This window comes from Pelophylax lessonae (assembly GCF_965119305.1).
Source record: "Pelophylax lessonae genome assembly, chromosome: 1".
In the NCBI taxonomy this organism is placed as follows: domain Eukaryota; kingdom Metazoa; phylum Chordata; class Amphibia; order Anura; family Ranidae; genus Pelophylax; species Pelophylax lessonae.
Window position 1 is genome coordinate 140976796 of NC_138768.1, and position 21104 is coordinate 140997899.

At 41.2% G+C, this 21104-nt stretch overlaps 1 protein-coding gene across 1 annotated transcript in view; it reads right to left on the reverse strand.

Moving 5' to 3' along the window:
• Positions 1 to 4384: 4384 nt before the first annotated feature.
• The window catches only part of OCLN (occludin), a 51789-nt gene continuing 35069 nt past the window's right edge, over positions 4385 to 21104 (reverse strand). Inside the window, exons 4-8 of the mRNA XM_082253555.1 lie at positions 18523 to 18659; positions 15959 to 16162; positions 12167 to 12338; positions 10438 to 10479; positions 4385 to 4581 (exon numbers count right to left, since the gene is read on the reverse strand). Of these exons, the coding sequence (XP_082109681.1) occupies positions 4483 to 4581; positions 10438 to 10479; positions 12167 to 12338; positions 15959 to 16162; positions 18523 to 18659 (654 nt within the window). The 3' untranslated portion in view covers positions 4385 to 4482. The remainder of the gene's footprint in view (positions 4582 to 10437; positions 10480 to 12166; positions 12339 to 15958; positions 16163 to 18522; positions 18660 to 21104) is intronic.

The following is a 21104-nucleotide window of genomic DNA, read 5'->3' on the forward strand; positions in this document are numbered from 1 at the left end:
TTTGCGGATTTTCACTTATCGCGGGGGGGGGGGGGTCTGGAACATAACCCCCCACAATGGAGTGGGGGTTTACTGTACTATGATCATTGTAGACTGTGAGCCGAGTACCGCCAGCACTTCCAAATGTGCTGACAGAACACCCCCCCCATCCAGCTTCCTTCTCCTATGGTAGTCTTCATTCAAAGCCCAGCACAGCTATACTATAAGTGTGAATTATTTCTTCATTTTCTCATGAATTAGGATGTACAATGCATCCTTACTGATGAGAGAACACTGGGAGGGAACCTATGATCAGCTCCTCCCATTCTGTATACACCCACTGGCTACACAGAACAGTGCCCCTCCCTGGAAGTGATGTCACTTGCTTTCAGTAACCACACCCACTTGCTCTTGGACTAAGCAGGAAGAGGGATTGAAGTCATGCGACAGCACAGATTACTGCAAAATAAGGGAGAATTGTGAATTTTAAATTTTGACACATAAGGCTGAACTCCGCTCACATTAATGATTGCAGGGGAGAATTTAATGTATTAGGCTGGACTTCCGCTTTAATGATCATGGTATCACTGTGCTTTATTGGCCAGCAAACTTGCCTGACAAGAGGAAGATGAGACACACCAGACCCAACAATGGAGATGAGCTGAAGGCCGTTCTCAAAGCATCCTGGGCTTCCACAACACCTCAGCAGTGCCACACATAGGCTGATCAGCAACATGCCACGCAGCATTGATGCAGTGCAAAAAAGTAGCCCAGACCAAGTATTGAGTGCACATTATACTGTACATGGACATACTTTTCAGTAAGCCAACATTTCTGTATTACTTTTTTTTTTTTTTTTTTTATTGTTCTCATGCAATATCTAAATTTCTAAGATACTGAATTTTGGGATTTCATAGTTGTAAGCCATAATCATCAAAATGAAATATATGAGTTTCACTTTTTGAATTGAATTACTGAAATAAATTAACTTTTTGATGATATTCTAATTTCATGAGATGCACCTGTATACCTACACAAATCCAGTCACTGCAGGGACTGTCAAAATTAAATTGGTACTCAAATCTGGTGGAAGTGACCCATACTGAAACCCTTCTGGGGGAAATAAATGCCTAGATCCAAATACACCAGTAACTTCCTTACCATTAAAGAGGAAGTAAACTTTCTCTTTAAAAATTGTACCAATAAATATAATAAGGCTTTCCTATCGATAGTGTAAATATCTCTTAAACATGCACTGTTTACGAGATATTTACTGTGCATGCAGCTAGTGACATCACTGGTGCATGCGCTCCAAAGGAGCCCTGTGCCGTGACCAGCGGTTCCTGTGCACATGTGCGGGAGTGACATCATTGCAGCTCTGGCCAGTCACAGAACCGGAGTCTGCGAACCCGGAAGCGGTCTTCAGCGATGACATTGCATTGCTTGAAGGCTTCATTTTCAGGTAGGTTTCACATGATGTGCTAGTATGCGATGCATACTAGCACATTATGCTTTTGCCTTGCAGGTAAGGAAAAAAAAAAAAAAGTGCCAAGGTCTGGCGAAAAACAAGGATGGAAGAACTGATCGCTCACCAACGTGACTCATAAAATTTTTCTGGATAGCTGGAACCCATGGATTGTTTTAATGGGCAAAGACGAGTTCTGAGCCTGGACATGAATCTCATGGCATCATCTTCTACTAGCTTTACAAAACATTAGTACATTACAGTAAACCCCCCTCCATTGCGGGGGTTACGTTCCGGACCCAGCCGCAAAAAGTGAAAATCCGCGAAATAGAAAAACCCTATTAAAATGCCTTGTAGGCATGTTTTTTTTACTGTCACTGTACGTGTAAAAGCATTTTAAAAAGTGTCTTTAAACACACTTTTAATACAATAGAAACTCATTTAAACACATAAAAGATACTGAGAGACATAGCAAGAGCTATGGAAAACACAAAAATATTTCATTTTTAATGATTTATATAGTAAAATAACAACATTACAAAAAAACCCGCAATATACCGGGACCGCAAAAACTGAACCGCGATGGAGCGGGGGTTTACTGTATAGGCTTTTGGGCTGCATACGGGATCCTCTCACCACTCCAACCCCCAATTCTTTTTTTTTTTTGCCTCTCCTCTTAAGTCTCTCTTTTTTTTGGGACCTCTCCTTTCCTATCTTGGACGGTTTACATCCAACTAAAACAGATTCTTACATCCTCTCTCCCAAACATACGACTCTCTTAAAAAATAAAACAAAACAGAGCGCACATTCCTGGCGCATTAACCTCAATAAACATTTCATTTATAGACAGATATACTCAACTATTTTTCGAGCTTTCCTTCTGAGGAAAACCTTTAGAACGCTTTAGCTTATGTTTATGCAAGATAGTCCTTTGTGATGTGGGTGCTCCTACATGAATTTGGGCTGATGGTTTTATGACAAGCTAGGATTCAAGCATTAGTTTGAGAGTATGATACTTATCTCTGTTTATTTTAATAAAGACGTTTAAGGATAATGAGCTAGGCCTGTGCACCCTCTGTTTTGTGTTTTTAGCGATATCAGACTTCCCCAGGCTTTGGAAGGCAGCAAGGCATGTTTTTTCCATCCAGATGAGCCAGGATAAGAGACTAATTGAGACAGGGCTCTCACTGAGCGCAGGAGACTGAACGTTGTGGGGTTTTTTTTTTGGTTTTTCTTTAATACAATGACTCTCTCCATGGCAAGAAAACAATGAGATAAATTTCATTGGACACCTGAAAATCTGTTTGCTTTTACTTGATTCATTTACAGGATTGTACTAGTTTCTATTGGATTTGTATTCTTGATTATACTCATCCTCGTGATTATGGTACAGTCTGTCTTTTATGTCTGTGTAAAAAAAAAAAAAAAAAAAAAAAAAAAAAAAAATAATAATAATGTAATAGGAAACACAAACACACACTTAATAATAATAAAATTGCATAAATAAAAACAAACAGTGACTAGATTTGAAACAGAATTTTATACACATTTATTATCACAGTTCACATAAAATGCACATACATTTTCTGCATTTGAAAAGATTATAGTATTTTGCCATAACTGAAGTGGCAAAGGCCCAATATCGTGAAGTAGAAATACACATTCTTTAGCAATCTGTAACAATCGTATGGTATGTTGAATAAAAAAAAAAAAAAAAAAAAAAAAAAAAAAATTTTTATATATATATATATATATATATATATATATATATATATATATATATATATATATATATATATATATATATATATATATATATATATATATATTAGTGGGGGGAAGAACACTGCAAAGAAAATTTATATACAAAAATATTTAAAAAAAAAAAAAGACAAATGTCTAAAAGTACGTTAAAAAAAAAAAATAATAAAAAATCATTTTTACATTCATTATAGCATAGCTGTCATACACTGATTTCAGTGACTTTTACCTAGTGAAGTATAAAAGAGAAAAACATACATAATTTGGGCTGCATCATAATTTACAACACCAATTAGACAAATATTAAAATGATAGAAAACAGTCATATTTTAGCCCTTTACTATATAACAAAATTGAACACTCCTGTAATGAACATTGCATTTGTAGGTTTTCGGTATAATCACGATAAGCAAGCAAAATGGCTTGATGGCACACAGACGCACTACCGCAGGTCATGTGATCACCAACTGGCTTATTCTGGAAGGTAGTGTCAGGATTAAAAGATCGGAACCATATTGAAGGTGATTATTCAATAATTGGCTGATTGCTCTCTGGGTTGCCCATCTCTGCCAATTCCTTAACCACAGCCTTTAGTTTTTCATTTACCTTTTTCTGTGTTTGACACAGATCTGCGACAACCCATGCATTATACACCTATGAATTTGTTCATACTATCAAGTGGACCAACACAGTGAACAATGACCAACAGTTTGTTTATATGTAAAAAAAAAAACAAGTTGTACAGCTATAAAGATGCCATCTAAAATTTCAAACCCTTAGGTGTTGTCTTTTTTTTTTTTTTTTTTTTTATTTATTTAAATCAAGGCATCCATATTCTAAAGATTTGTCCTCCATGCAAAGTTTAGATTTACACACATTCTAACTTGAAATGGGACAACATGTTAAAAAAAGTTAACAGTTAAAGTTGGCTTTTAAGAACTATAAAAAGATATGCACAGCTGGCCCATTGAGGATTTAGGAGACCAATAACGATGCCAATTTGGAGATGTTCTGCACCCATAAATGGAAGCTCAGAAATTACACACGACTTATAAATGCACATTTAAATCTTTTAAAAATGGGAAAAAAAAAAAAAAAAAAAAAAAAAAAGGGAAAACCGATCCAAGGCTTATTCATAGAAATATATGAAATCTGTATTTAAAGACAAGCCTAAGCCACTTCCAAATCCAGTACATGGTTCAACCACAATACAAAAAATTTGATGGCCAGGGCTACAAAAGTTTGGCTTGCGTTTTCAGCATGGAAAGTCCAGTTGGCTATTTGTTGTCGTCATAGTCGCTCACCATACTTTTGATGTGGTTGAGTTTGGTTTTGAGCCGTTTGCAGCGGTTCCGTTTGTTCTTGAAATCTGAAGACTGGAAGGAAATAAAGGCTTATTGTATCGTAACCAAAAGACTGACCGTAATTATCAATCCTCTATTTTATTTAATTTACTGTAGTCAGAAAAAATTAGTAAGCTCCGCTATTAAAAAGAAACAAAGGATGCACTAAATGACATTTATGGGAAACCTCTTTATTTGGTTGCCACTGGAACTGCCCTTTATATTTAGAGCTGATAAATAAATGTGACAATTTGGGATGGGGTACAATGACCCCCAGGGTCCTTCCTCTAACAGGCCTGGGATGGCGGTTATCTCCTATTTGGATATGGATAAGGGAAGGACTGTGTTTAGGTACTCTGACCCATTAACTAGGACATAGACTTGCAAAAATGCCTGTTGAATTCTGTGATCTTTGACAGTTTAGCCCTTTAACCAACAGAGCTGCGTTTGTTTTTGCACACGTTTAAAAATCATTTTAGTCCTGAAGATTAGTGGAAACCCCCAACATATTTTCTGACAGCAGAGAGCCTGGAGAGGGGAACGTTCTGACTTTTTTTTTTTTTTTTTTTAAGCCACACGACATTTGCCAACAGTTTAGTAAGCACAAGATTTCAGGAGGAAATACAATAAATGTTATTTTCGGTTTATAAAATTATGATGGGGGAGATCTACTAAAACTTGTGCACACAGAATCTGTGCATAATAACCAATCAGCTTCTAGGTTTTTTTTTTATGTCAAAACTTAATTAACCAAGCTGAATTTAGAAGCCATTTGGTTACCATGCACAGCTGCATCAGATTCTGTGTGCATTAGTTTTAGTAAAGCCCCATACACATTTGCCAAAATATTGGCCTAAATCTGCCATTCGAGTAGAAACTGGCCAACTTTCAGCTTGTGTGCAGAGCCGCTTGTCAGACAGAAGCTGATCTCATGACCGTCTTCTGTCGTACGAGCCTGCTGGAAAACTAGCAGCCAATCGGTATCTGACTGGTGAGAATCGACCATCTCAGTTTTTTTTGTTCAACTGGCTGGGTTTAAAACAAATAAACTTTACCAATTAACCAGGCATTAACTCCCCATCCCCACCACCCCAAAATATATTTACCAGTTTGGTAAAAATATATAAAAAAGATGAGTTTGAGTGAAAAGATAACTGAACATGTCAAGCTTTAAATTTGTGCATCTGCAAAATGACAACTTCTGTACTCCAAATTTTTCAATTTTCGGCGACAATTTAAAAGCTCCTACAGATCATTAGTTTAGCATTAACCAGGAATATCAGCCCTAGAATTATCGTTCTCACTCAAGAATGCACAGCGAAATGTAATGTCACAGGCAACATTTCCATATGTAGGTCCCCCTGACGGGTACGATTGCCTTTGTGTGCGCATGCATGTAGGGGCAGGGCGTCACAATTTTGATATCTTTTTGTCTACTTTCACTAAAACCTTTTTTGATATTGCGTAGTAAAAAGCCGTCCCATATGTAATATACTATTTTCAAGACCCGTTTAATGATACATTTGGGGTCTTTTAGACCCCTGCTTTTGTGACCTTCTGGCAATCGAATTATTGGCATTAAGAAGAAATAGTCAGACAGCAGGAAAACAGATTTTTTTCAATAAAAACATGTTATACTTACCTCCTCTATGCACTTACTTTTGAACAGGGCAGCCTAAATCCTCCTCTTATCGGGTCCCTCCTTGGCTCTCCTGGCCCCTCCCTTTGAGCCTTTAAGTGCCCCCACAGCATCAGTTACAGCTCTGTGTATTCATTGAGACAAAGAGCTGCAGTTCGCCCACCCCCAATTGGCTAGCTGACTTTGACAGCAGCAGGAGCCAAAGGTGCCACTGCTGGGTTTTAGTCAATGAGGAGGGGAGTCCCGGACGGCTGAGACAGCCGTAGACACCACTAGAGCGAGAGGCAGTTCAGGTAAGCATTTGGGGGGGGGGGGGGGGGGAGGCTGCTGCACACAGGAGGTTTTTTTATCTTAAATGCATAGAATTTATTAGGATGAAAAACATTCTGTCTTTACAACCCCTTTAAAGTATGAGAACATTTTCATGTATCAAAGATTTGTAACAGATACATACTGTATTGTTGCAGTAAGGTGTGGACAACATTCCTGACGTCAGAAGAACACTGACTATAACAACATGTGCCTGGAAAACATTCCAAGACAAACCATTCTAGGCACTGGAACCATGCCAGGACTTTATTAAAAAAAAAAAAAACACACACACACACACACACACACACGGTATCAGATCTATGCTTCAAACAATTACTGGGATGTAATATTGTAAAAAATAAATATTATATATACATATACACACACATACACACAAGGGTTTATACAAGTAGCCAACTTATCAACTTTCACACTTGGGCCTCATGCACACAGGGCGTTTTTGCAGCTGCTTTTAGGAGCTGCAGACTTTTTTTTGCAACTTAAAAACGCCCCTCCATGTTATCTTATGGCCTCATGCACACACAGACGTTTTGCAGCTGTAAGTGGCATAGGCCTTTTAAAGCTTCAAAAAAAAAAAAAAAAAAAAACCCAGGGCCAGTGCGTTCTGAGGACCAGCGTTCGAGCTGTAAAAAGGTCTGACGCTGTTAAAAGCTGCTTAGCATTCCTTAACGTTGCTTATACAGTGTTAAGCCACGTTATACTTTTTTTTATAATGTGATAATCAATGGTTCCCTATGATTTCTCAAAACTGTCTCGTCATTATTTACACTACACTGCCTTTTCTGGGGTGAATGGGTAGGGGTGCAATGTATCCCATACTCATTTACGTAGGGAGGGGGTCCGAGATCTGCGCCCCCCCCCCTTGTTACAGGGGGCGTCCAGATTCCGATAAGCCCCCTGTCCGCAGACCCCCACAACCACCGCCCAGAGTTGTCGGGAAGAGGCCCTTGTCCTCAACATGGGGACAAGGTGCTTTAGGGTGGGGGGTGCAGAGACCCCCCTGCTCAAAAGCACCCACCCCCCCCATGTTGAGGGCGTGTGGCCTGGTATGGTCCATGAGGGGGTGGGGCCGCTCGCTCCTCCTCTCCCCCTTCCTGACCTGCTGGGCTACATGATCGGATAAGGTTCTGGTATGAATTTTGGGGTGACCCCAGGCTGTTTTTTTTTCGGTGTGGGGCTCCCCTCAAAATCCATACCAGACCCGAAGGGCCTGGTTTGGAACCTAGTGGGGACCCCCACGCTGTTTTTTCCCCCCATTTTGGCATAGAGTTCCCCCTCAAGATCCTCAGAGTGCAAGTTTCACTACAAGTCAGATCATCCTGATCCGTCTTGGATGCGACTTCTATTCAAATCATTGGGCCGAAAGCCGTATCAAAGACAGCTCATAGGCAACCACTGACTTTGAATGAAGGCAGAAAAACAGTGCTAAAAGCGAACGTGGAAAAACGTGCATTAACGCCAATGGAAAAAGCTACAAAAAACTTTTACAGCTGCTTTTTCCTGACGTTAGCAGTGGCTCTGCAGCTCGTTTTTTCTAACACCCTGTGTGCATGAGGCCTTAGAAACCTATTAGGATGAATGTATAGAGCAGGTTGTGAAGGTGGCTATGCTTTGAAATTCTATTTCTTGCTTTACTACATAGTATAGAAATAAGTGCCAGTACAATTACAGTAAGAGAGGACACCACATCCATTTTTTCAACAAAAGAAACCTGGACTCTCAGTGCCCCAAGAACACATGATCATGGAAGATATATAGGACATGTATGTATGTATGTATGTATGTATGTATGTATGTATGTATGTATGTATGTATGTATGTATATGATAGGGGAGCACTCCTCTGCAATACAAAAAGTCTTGATATGGACTTTGTGATGTTAAAAAAATCTTTTAATCAAATATTTAATAAAAACATTTTTATAAAGATATTGTCTGATGTGTTCATAGGGCACTATGAAAGTCCAGGTTTCTTTTTTGTATTCTTGTGTATGTTTACTACAAGTGTGTAATCCAAAAGCATTATCTATCCAGCCAGTGAAATGTTAGAACTCCAGAGGTAAACATACCTTACCCTGAGACGGTGGCACATTCAACAGAGAAAGAGCAAAAGCCATCAGCCCTAGACCTTCTACATCACGTGTCCAACACAAGACCTGTGGGCCAGGCCATTTCATGTGGCCCTTCCACCTCTCCTGTAGCTGCAGCACCCTCCTCGCCTCCACCCTCCCAGTGTCAGCAATCAGTAGCAGAGGACAGAACTCCTCCTACAGATCCTGCACCTCTGGACAGCCGTGGCTCCATCCCCAGATACTTCCTTACAGCAGCACATGGCAAAAGGGGATGCACTGTGATGCAAAAGAGGGTTGGGAGCACTAAACATCTAGTCTTACAGATACAACTGGTTCTTTGAGGGCACCCATAATGCTGATGAGCCGCAATGAAATAGAATTGGACACCCTTGTTCTACATCCATAAACAATTCAATAATGGTAACTTTAATTTTTAATAGCAGGTTCCTTTTAACAGGACACCTCCCTAGGAGAGCTAGTTAAAAAAGGAAAGACATACTAAAAATAAAAAAATATGTTGGCTCTACATCCATCCAAACACTTTCATGGAACCCCCGAAGTGCGCCGTGTCAACACCACGTATTCCATTCGCTGATCTTTCTAACTAGTAAGATCCCAGAGGCAACATGTATAATGTCACTTAAGGTATGCTTCAGGAGGGGAGGTCCCATTAAACTTGTCACAACCACATGATATTGCATAGGGAGGGGTCTTACACCTAAGCACTTAAAGCGTTTGTTACCCTTTAAAGCATGTTATACGGAACAGTGCTTGTGCTGTGCAATTTGGCCCCTTCGAAAAAACCTGGCCGATCCTGCCAGTTTCTACCCTCCCCTCTGTACACTGACTATGGTGTATTGTGGCTGCTGAGCCCGACACCATGGTCAGTGTAAGTGCCTCGGTCTCCTGCAGCCCTGCTCTCCTGTGTCATTTTCCCCCTCTCCTCCCTGTCAGCTCCGTGTCATGGCCCGCTCGCCCCTCCTGCTTCTCAGCCCCCGCATCGGTCAGATGGGGAGAGAGCCAGTCAGTCATGTGATCGCCGAGCAGCACACTGAAATGAGGTATTCATAGCATTTTCTTTTTTCATTAAAAACACAGACAGGAGGTACACAGGCTTAGGAGACAAACCGGATTATACAAAGTCCTGTAAGTGGCTTAACAACCACTTTAAACCCCCTAAAAAGGTTTACTACCCCGCCCCAGGTACATGGGCATGTAAGAAATGTACCCATTGGGGTCACCTACACATTTCCATGCACATCAAAGTGAGAGCAATAATTCTATCATTCGTGATTAACCCTAAATCGATGACCTGTATGGGTTATTAAAGTGTCACCTGTGGAAAATTTAGGGCATGGAAGTTTGTTGCCATTTTATGGGTACAAACAATTTTAGGGCTTGACATATTGGGTAGCCATTTACTCTGCACAACCTCTTCAGTATTTTACCTAAAAATTGGGTAGTATATTGCATTTGTGTGCGCCCTAAAATTGACTTTACATAAACTATTTTTTACAGAAAATTTGCATTTGATAAACTGTTGCGCGACATCAAAAAAAAAAAAAAAAATTGAAACTACTACTATTTTAATCTCCAGGATCTCTGCTTTCAGAAAATATGAAAACAGAGACCCTCAGAATTTTTTTTTTTTTTTTAAAACATGCACAAACAGCTCTGCGATCAAAAGGGTAACAACTGCCAAGATAATTGATCCTTACTGATGCCTATAGGTCATTCTGTCATCCATTTAAATATAAATAGTATAGAATACAGAGATCAAAGTAAGATGCGTTCACAACCACAGTGAATTATTGAATGTCTCCAATTGAACTGTAAATATACTTACTGATTTAATGTTCTTTAGACGGTTGTATTCATCAGCAACAGCCTGTAACAAAAGATAAAAGTATTATAGCAGAAATGAAATGATGGCCTGTTTGAGTACAGTAATCTTTCCTCCCTTATTAGTGTATATAATTTATTCATCAACAGTGTCCTGACATGAAGAGGTCCTTAGGACAGAAAAAAATGAAATGGTTATTTTTTTTCTGTATTAACATGAACCTGCACTTTACAAACATGAGACAAAGTGAAAAAAGTAAGCTTTACACTGATCAGCCATAACCATGACCGAGGCGCAGAATCCACTATACGTCTAAAAGGTATGCTGTAGCATCTGGCACCAACCATCAATAGCAGTTCCTTTAAGTTCTAGGAGTTGTGAGGTGGGGCCTCCATAGACTGGACTTTTTCCAGCATATTCCACAGATGCTCGATTGGATTGAGATCTGGAGAATCTGGAGGCCACCTCAGCACCGTGATCTTGTCGTGTTCCTCAAACCATTCTAAAATAGATCAGACCAGTCCACCTTCTTCAATTAATCCATGTTCCAGTCTATGCAGGCTGTGCTTTATGCATTTTTCTAATTCGTTTTGCAACCCTCTTTCTTTTTATGCGTTTTTGCATACAGTTTTCATGCATTTTACGTTTTTATTCCCCTTTAAATCACTGTATTTAGCTGGTTGCTAGGGAGCAGGGTGGGAAGCCAACTGCTGCGTTCTTGACAACCGATGAGTCATCAGCTGTCAGCGGGATTCCCTGCTGACAGTTGAATGTAAAAAAAAACAATGAAATTGGCAGATCAATACCTGGATTTGGAGGGGGGGGGGGGGGGAACCACCCCACCAAAATTAAAAAAAATAAAATCCATACCAGACCCTTATTTGAGCATGCAGCCTGGTAGGTCAGGAAAGGGCCGAGCGACTGCCCCCCACCCCTCCTGAACCATACCAGGCCACATGCCTCCAACATATGGGGGGGGGGGGGGTTGCTTTGTGTCAGGGGGAGCTCTCCCCCCCCCTCCCCCATGTGAATGAGTATGGGGTACTCATTCACCAAAAAAGTGTAAAAGTGAAAATAGGAGCCTATTTTTGACAGCTCAAAAATAAATAAAAAAAACACACAACACACCCAATGCCCCATGTCCCCCGGTGTAGCTCAATTGCCAATTAAGACGTCTGCCACACCACCTAACCCAAAAAAAGCGCCACTCACCACGAATGCTCCCGCAGACTGACCACCCCACCGTTTGACATTTCTTAAAAAGCTACGGGGGATGGAGTGCCCGTGTCGGAGACGGTGGCACGAGAGTGACGTCACTGCGGCTCCAGCCAATCACATAGCCGGAGCTCAGGAACCCGGAAGACAGATGGGGGAATGTCAGCCGTCTCAGCAGTGACTTCACAGCGCTGGAGGGCTTCATTCCAAGGTGAGGGTCTCATAATGTGCTAGTATGTGATCTATACTAGCACATTATGCCATTGCCTTGCAGGTTATTTTTTACCATCGACTGTTTACAACTGCTTTAAGTGTGCGTGTTAAGATTGCAGGCTCCGAAAGGATCTGATGGGGGTGGTGAAAATACACTCCGTTAAGCGTGATATAATAAACTGGGCCAAAGCATTGTGTCTACATATATGGAACTACTACATAAAAAAATAAAAAAATAATAATAATTCATAGCTATAAAGTCACCGGCGCATAACAGCCATGTTAAATATTTCCGAGATCGTACCCTGTAAGGCTGGCTCCCCTCTGGATGTTCGTCCAATTCTTTGTCCAGCCTAGATAGAGATTTATTGACATCATCGAGTTCACCTTGTAGCTTCTTGTATTCCTGTAGGCCTGTATCAAAGTCTCTCTTGTACTCTTGTCGCTGTTGGTCTGAAGTGATAGGGGGATATTCGCTGTATAAAATAAATAAATATGGTGAGCAAATGTCAACACAAGGTATAGTCACATACATCTTCCGGTAGTACCAGTGCCTAAGGATACAATTGTTTAAATCATCTAAATGACTTTAAAGCGGTACTAAACCCAAAACCAAAAATGTAATATATTGCAGCTTACCAATCATGAGGTGGCTGCATTAGTTTTCTTTTATGCCCCCCCCCCCCCCCCCATTTATTTTCACATGGTGATCTGGCCAGTAATACTCCTCCTTTTTGGAGAGCCTATACTTTGAGTGAAGGAGCACAAGGGGCACCTTTCCACAGCAGCATTGTCAGTCTAGGGGGAGAGGGTGTTAGATGGACTAGCAGATTTAGATACACTAACAAAAAAGCCAATTGCCAGCTAACACTTTATAAGCAGTTACAGCAAGTTTTTCTTTCCCTTTTGGGATAAAGGTTTTACATAAATAAAAGCTGATCATTGTAAGCACCTATCTTAGAGTTAAATGGTTTGTCTCAACCCTCTAACAGCTACATTGGCAGAACAACTTATTCTGCTGAAAAACAGACTTACTAGCCGGATCACTAGGGTAAAATAATGGAAATAAAGCCCAAAAAAACGAAATAATGTAGCCAATGCATCTAAGAATTGGTAAGCTGCAATATAATAAAATGTTTGCTTTGAGGTTTAAAAAGGAAGTTTTTTTTTCTAAATTCCAGCTTCCATATCTGTACCAATATACCATTATTAAACCTCTGTTACATAGTTGGTGAGGTAAGACCAGTCCATCCAGTGGTGCGTGTGTTTGGGTCGATAGTACATTGCATACCCCTGTATGTTGTGATCGTTAAGGTGCCCATCTAATCGTTTTTTTTAAACTATCGACACTGCCTGCTAATGCAGAAAAGAAAAAAAGTTTTCTATATTCTATAGCATACTTTGCTTTCAGTTTCTTCTAGAGAAAACTCCTACAGGATTTCCTGGTATATGTCTGTAGCACCCTCCTAGAGAGGTGCTAGGTAGGGAGAGTAGTTTTGGCTGTGCCTGCCTATCAGGAGAGTAGCAGGCAAAATATAGCTGCACTATGCTTATCAGGGGAGCATGATCACTAGTTAGGCCTGTTCAGTGTGTCTGATGTGTGATTCATCTGAGCTGAGGGAGTGTCCCCACTGTGTCCAATAGGGAGGCCTGTTGGACAGTGGAGGAAACCCAGCCAGTAACACAGGCTTTTGTGGCTGTCTCAGTGGGTTGGCACAGACAAGTGGTGCATCCTGGGATATGCTACAAAAGCCAAGGACACATGTGGCAGGGGGTCTTTGGGCAGGAAGCCAAGTCCCAGAAGTAGGGTGAAAGCTGTCTCCTCTTCTGAAGCTCTGGAAGTTGGTCACAGGCAGTCGACCTAGTGAACCAGAAAGTGTGGCTGAACCCAGAGGTCCAGTGGAAGCTGACTAGTGGAGTTGGAGGCAACGGTGGCTCTGGAAAAACAGTGTCCGCGAGTACAGAACAACTTGCCCAGGGGTCTGCCAGGAAGGGGACCACTCCAGAGGCTAGAGTCAGTGGACTGGTGTCAGCACACAGACAGTGAGAGTAAAGGGATGCCAAGTTAGAACCCTGAAGAGAATAACCAAGCAGGAACCTTTAAGTATCTTCACTTCAGTGGCAAGATGAAACAGCGGCTTTGCAGCCTTCTACAGTACAGTTAGCTGTCCTCAAGACTGTGAATAGTTAAAAGTTGGGAGTATCCCACTCATCCCTTCTCCTATCCAAGTTCCTATGCAAAAAACAACATCCCCTGGATTGATTATTGACTGAGACAAGGACTTTAATTGCGGTTATCTGATATCAGTTACTACAGGTAACCCAGGGGAATCCAGAAAGTGTAATTCTCAGCAGTCCTCTAGGGGGCAGTGCTACATGTCCTTTAGGACATGAGGAAGTATTTCAGCAGCTGACCTCATTAACCTATACCCCTCACCTGCCCTTGCCCTGCAGGAGAGATCTCCCGCCTACCTCTGTAGTTTTATGCTCTTTAATGCAATCTGCCTTGTCCAAAAAACATAGAAAGCTTTAATTTTTCTGCAACATAGGTACAATAATGATAAATTGGTGCATAGGGCAGCTGGAATTTAGAAAAAAAAAGTGAACTTTGCCTTTAAGACCCCATCCTTGTGGGGATTTTAGATTTGTTTTACACTATGGAAAGGAAAGCAGAAGGAACCAGTTTGTTGACCAAGTACCAACTGAAGTAGAGCACTGAACTGAAAACGTCCACCCATCTCACTTTCAAGAAGATATAAATTGGGGTTAAATGTGTAATCGGCTTTCCCAGATTTGAAGCTTTTTAAGACCGTCTTGTTAAACCTAACAATGAGCACTTTCTTTGCGATCTCTTTAGGCATTTTACATATATAATAAAAAAAAAAAACAACCAAAAAAAAAAAAAAAAACTTTTAATCCTGCTAGAAATCTTGTGAGCTTAAAACTTCTTTCTTTTGCACCTTTATAAGTTAGAATTTTTTTCAGCTCCCTCTGGACTACATTTCAAAAAATGGGCAGTTTTGGGACTTTAGATGAGACACCGGCAAGCACTGCTCAGCGTCTCCATCCCTATACATAATGAAATTGAAAAGCAAGAGGGATAATAGAAGGTGTGTGGGAACCAGCCGGTCCCCAGTTTGATATACTTACCCACCAGTCTGCTAATAAACCAAATATACCTGTCTAACAACTTGGGTTAAAAACAGGGGTTTAGTTAACACACATTTGCAAACGCATGTATAAGCTTCAAGGCCAACAACAAGGCACCCTGTGTATCTTGCAGTCCTAACACATACTAACACTACTCAACCTGAGTGTCTCCACCGTGGAAGTACATGAATGCTGATGGATGGAAGGGAAACAGATGGGCTTGGTGATCGCCCAAACCTCCCCCCACCTGCTCCAATCCATGACTGGTCCCAAAACTGCCCATCAGCATTCATGTACTTCAACGGTGGAGACACCAGTCATGGATTGGAGCAGGTGGGGGGAGGTTTGGGCGATCACCAAGCCCATCTGTTTCCCTTCCATCCATCAGCATTCATGTACTTCCACGGTGGAGACACTCAGGTTGAGTAGTGTTAGTATGTTAGGACTGCAAGATACACAGGGTGCCTTGTTGTTGGCCTTGCAGCTTATACATGCGTTTGCAAATGTGTTTTAACTAAACCCCTGTTTTTAACCCAAGTTGTTAGACAGGTATATTTGGTTTATTAGCAGATTGGTGGGTAAGTATATCAAACTAGGGACCGGCTGGTTCCCACACACCTTCTATTATCCCTCTTGCTTTTCAATTCCCTCTGGACTACATTTCGCTTTTCAATTCCCTCTGGACTACATTTCACCTATCTACATTACAGAGAAGAGTGGAAGGTGTTCTGGAGTTGGAGTAACAGCACTGCTCCTCCAAAGATACAGTACAGTTAAGCCAGTGTTGTCATCCTAGGACAGAAGTAATACTGGCAGGATCACCTTGTCAAAATAAAGTAAAAATGCCTAAAAAAGCTATTGCAGTCACTACATCTAGGCACTAGAAAGCTTTGATTTTCACAGAGCAGTGTTTACAAGCTGGATACAAACCCATTGTTCATCCTACCTGTCCCAGTCGTCATCCTCTAGCTCCTCCCCGGATTCTCCTCCTGTAGCATAGTCTGTGTCATAATTCTCATTGGGAGATCTCACGGCTCTTCCTGGTCTTTTATGGCGAGGTGGACCTTTCTTACTTGCATCTGAGCTGCTGCTGTAAGCATTTGAAGGAAATCCATACTCGTTCCTTACTGGAAGCACTTCTTCTGGGATCCTAAAAGGGAAAAAAGTGCGGAGACACAAAAAATTAAATGCCACGGTTCTTCAGATTACCCAAGTATACACACTTCCTGGTACTTCAATGACACCATTACGTGCTTTAAGAGCTTAACACAACTCTGTAACAATCTCTTCTCAATGCTGCATAAGGCCCCTTTCAGACTTGTGCGACCTAAAAGTCATGTGATTTTGAATTGAAGAAATGGCTGTCTATGGACCTCAAAACTGAATATAATCAGCCCAAAGTAGTGCAGGGACTAATTTGAAGTCATATGGATATGAACGGTACTCATTGAAAATCATGGGAGTACAACTTGTCATGCGACTTTGCGGTCCCAGATCACAGGACAAGTCGTACAAGTGTAAAAGGGGCCTAAACAGTTACCAGAGTCGCAATGGCAAGACACAGACTGCAGAAAGTTCCTGGAGGACAGTTTTGTCCACCTTTGTCACCAATATAACATCTCTTTATGTTATGGTGCACCCCTGCAGACCACCTAATTTCCGCTATCCGCAAACTCCTTCCTTTGGAATCATTTCTTTGGCCACACCTAACAGCAAATAAATGAAGGTCACAGAAAACAGGATAGTATAAAAAAATGTGCATACTTAAGTGTCCCCATTATCCCCCATGAATAAGCTCTGAGGGGCGGAGTAAAATGCGTTGGTGTGTGGCCTGGCGAAAGCCCAGGCTGAGGTTGCCATATACCAGTGATGGCGAACCTTGGCACCCAAGATGTTTTGTAACTAGATTTCCCATGATTCTCATGCACTCTGCAGTGTAGTTAAGCATCATTTGAAAAATGTAGTTCCAAAACATCTGGGGGGCCAAGGTTCACCATCACTGCCATATACCATCACGAGTGGGCTTGCGGCTTGAATGATATTCATATCGCTATGCATAATTCTCCCGTGTCCCTCATTGTCAAGTTCAAAAGTTGGGAGATATGAAGCACACATTTCAAGCCCCATGCTTGAACTGCAGTCAAATGGTTATTCTTTCTATTCTTAAAGGATAGGTCCTCCCAAATAACAAACTTCTCTTATTTGGTCCTTTTTGGTCTGTTAATTACACCATTAAGAGAATTTATATGCATGTACAGGGTTTTTACAAAAAAAAAAAAATTGGAGCAGATTTCCACCTATTTCAAACTGTTAGGGATGGACACACATTCCCCACATCACTGGATAGAGGAAGGGTCAAAGTTTTATGGTCCCCAAGGTTGTATGCACTCAATTGTGCGACAAACATCAAAATAGTAGGCCATTTCTTGCCACACACAAATCAACTGGTCGCTAGTTATTGAATTCACAGCTTCAACAACCAGAGGTCTCAGATCTTAAGAGTAGCAGGCACAGCTGGGTCACGCTCAACAACTACGCAAGGATTTTTGCTCCCCCAAATTCTAACACTGTAGCGATTAACCTTACCAGAAAGATGAAACATTGATTCATCTGAAAAAAATGAGTAGTTCGAAAATAAGTGCCTCTATGTGGCACTGATTGGAACTTTTAAAGTGGACTTCCACCCTAATTTTTAACTTTACTGATTCCAGCAGTGATAGGTATGTTAAAAATGAATTGGACTATAAGATTTTTTTTTCGGGTCCGTTACCTTATTTTTGAGGATAGTTGGTTATACTTCCCCCTTCTGCGACCACGGCCTCGGACTTCACTTCCGTCTTTGCATTGCTTCCTTGGAGATGTTTGTCATCAATCCCAGGAGGCAATGGGCAACCCGACATTGCCAATTGCAATCTTCAGCGCATGCGCGAGATTGCCAGGTGCATTCTGGGTAGCCAGCTTGCACTGAAATCAGGAAGAAGGACACAGCGGCTTCAGATGCCCACACTGGAGATGGCCGCACTCTGCAAGTAAGAATTTCTCTACCATAAAATACCATACTAGTTCTAAATCTGAGAATAGTGGTAATGTACATGGCGATATATTAGTATTAAAGGGGTATTTTTATTTTAAAAAAGTATTTTCGGCGGGAACTCCGCTTTAAGCAGGCTTTTAACTTTGATTATTCCTATGTCCAATGATATGCGGAATGTGCTTCTATCCATTACTGAAATAAAAGTTGAAATCTGCGCCATCTTTTTGGATAACCCTGTATTTTCCCAGGCTGCTGATAAGTCAGACACATTACATACATACCTAACATGCATAACTCAACATGTTACTTCACGTCTTCATATCAACCGCCTTTAGAAAAAAACATCACTGTGGTGGTTTAAAACCAACAAAAATCAAAACAGTTGACAAATTTACATATTACAAACCGGCAATACATTTTATATGAAATAGATTTCAAATATTCTTTGGTTAGTAATAATAAAGGATTATACTTACACACGTGATCCAATGTTGTGATCTGAATAGGTTTGCCCACCATTCACACTTCTATAATCCAGAACAGATCCATTGACTTTCTCATTGTATTCTGACATTGCAGGTATGGCTTCAGGGTTGGCTGCCACAGTTTTGACCTATATTTGAGTAAATACAGCAAAAGGTTAATTTTTTTCATGCACAAGTAAGCCTGACACTGTATAGCCAGTACCATTGGGTATTTAAAATTACTTAGAATATGTTACCCCAATCTGCAGACAAAGTCTAGTCAGAATTCCAGCATTTTTAAGTATGGTGCAAATTTATACCTATACCTCCTCCCAGACACTAGTTGAATGCAATGCTTGATGCCTGTGCAGCCAAACACCAGGACTAGCAATGGGCTAGGGCGTGCCAGGAAGCCAGCACTGCAGACTGCCAATCATAGGCAGCGTGTGTATGTACAGCTGCGGGTCAGGAAATGCCTCACTGCCTATGACTGGCGGTGTGCAGTGCCGGCTTCCTGGTGGGATTGATCCAAACACACCTAAGCCCATCACTAACCTGGACCCAGCACTGGTCACATAGGGTTTTCATCGAACGTTATACAAAAAAAAAAAATTGTATTCCTAACCACCTGACACCTGTCTATATAAAGATCACACAGTTCACAGTGCATGTCAGAGTACAAACCAAGTCCAAGGTGAATACTTTCCAGATGCACTGTAAATAGGCTTTTTTGCATTACGTAGCACTTTTTTGGCTCAGAAGAAGAGGGTTCTTCCTCCTTCGAAACGCATCAGCCAAGCCAGACATATGCAGATACCAGCACGTCATCCAGCACCACAGGACAGTCCTGGCTGTTTTGGAGACGATCGGTTTCATTGTGTTTACATGTGTGCAGCCATCATTTGTTTGGGATTACAATGCATGTTGCTTTCAGATTTTAATAAACCTTTTTAGTGGTATTGCACGAGGTGGGTGCGCCCCTCTCGTTGTCTTTCAGTGTATTTGGATACCCTTGGTCCTGAGGTGGTGGCAAGACCTAAGGTGGTGCCTACAAAGACCACATAAGGTAATTTATTCTTTGTCACTTACCACTCGAGCGCAGGAGTGTTACTGTTTTTTGACTGTACCAACATGGCCTCTGCCACCTTCCTACTGCTGCCGTCCAGCTTCTTTCAAAATGGAATATCAAAACTGCATCACAGATGTCAATATACTATATTTATATCCACTCAGTTTATTGCCAAAATTACTGAGATTCAAGACGTAGCTGGGTGTAGTAACATGACCGCTGCCGCCTTCTGACTACAGGTGTTCAGTCACATTAGCAAGCCCGCTACGCATGCGCAGTAATAATTCAGCTGACAGAATGTCAATTCCATTACCTAATCTGAAGGGTCGCCTATTCTGATGGAACACCGGAGGACATTGAGTGCCCAGCACCCACAGATAGGCACCCCCGGCAGACAGAAGTGCAGAATCACATGTATATACGTGATTCTGCGCAGAGCTGCCAACCTGTAGCAGGAAAACTGCTATAGGGCAATCAGCAAGTGGTTATATAGGTAACCAGTATGCTCTAAATACAGTCAGGTAGGCTGACTTTAGTTACTGCATTCCCTGTTCTCGATCGGTGGCTCAGTTTTGATGCAACAGTATGACAGCCAGGCAACTAGCATTTTCAGGAGGCCAACAATGACAGCCTATGTATTTCAGCATAGGTTTCCATTCTTGCAAGTGTACAATAATCTACAGCAAAACAATGATACTCATTTACAAGGCTTGTTACTGTAGATTATTGTGCAATACTACTGTTTGCACTAGGTTAGTATATAAAAACGTCTCCACGGCGGCGGGACAAGACCCCGTGTACATAGTTATATTGGATTTAATCTTTTCTGTGTTGTGTCTTGAGGCCAAGAAACGATCACCATTCTCTATTTAGAACTGGTCCATGAGCCAACCCCAGCATAATCATGAAAAGTAAAAAAAAAAAAACAACACCAAACCACGCAACACTTTCTACCACTCCCGGAAATGCCTCTCTCTTGCTTTGTCCGTTACGATGACAATGACAACGCACATATACAAGCAACCCCAGTGTTTTAAATCTAAACAGAAAGGAGAAAAACAAGTTTTTCCTGCTTTTATTACCTACACAGATGGATATGGAAAAAACCAACAACAAAAACAGTGCCAAAGTACAAGAATGCAATGAATTATAGGACGCAAACCACAGAAAATAAAAATAAAAAAGGGGAAGCAATAAACTAATCCAATGACCACATGCAGACCACACATCCAAATGACAATACATGTGCAGTGTGTAGAAATGCTTTCTAATTGCCTCTACTACTAACCCACTTTCCTCTACAAAGGAGCTCCCATGAGTCACTGCACTGTCTTAGCATTTAAAATGGGTGCTGTCACAATACTAGACATACGGCAGTAAAAGAAATATTGAACACCACCATTTTTGTAGGTAAATATATTTCAAAAGGTGCTATGGAAATTAAAATTTGTTAAATCATTAACCCCTTCCGTACCGCGTCATGTAAAAAGACGTCGGCACAAATCCTCTCTCGATCCGGGCGGAC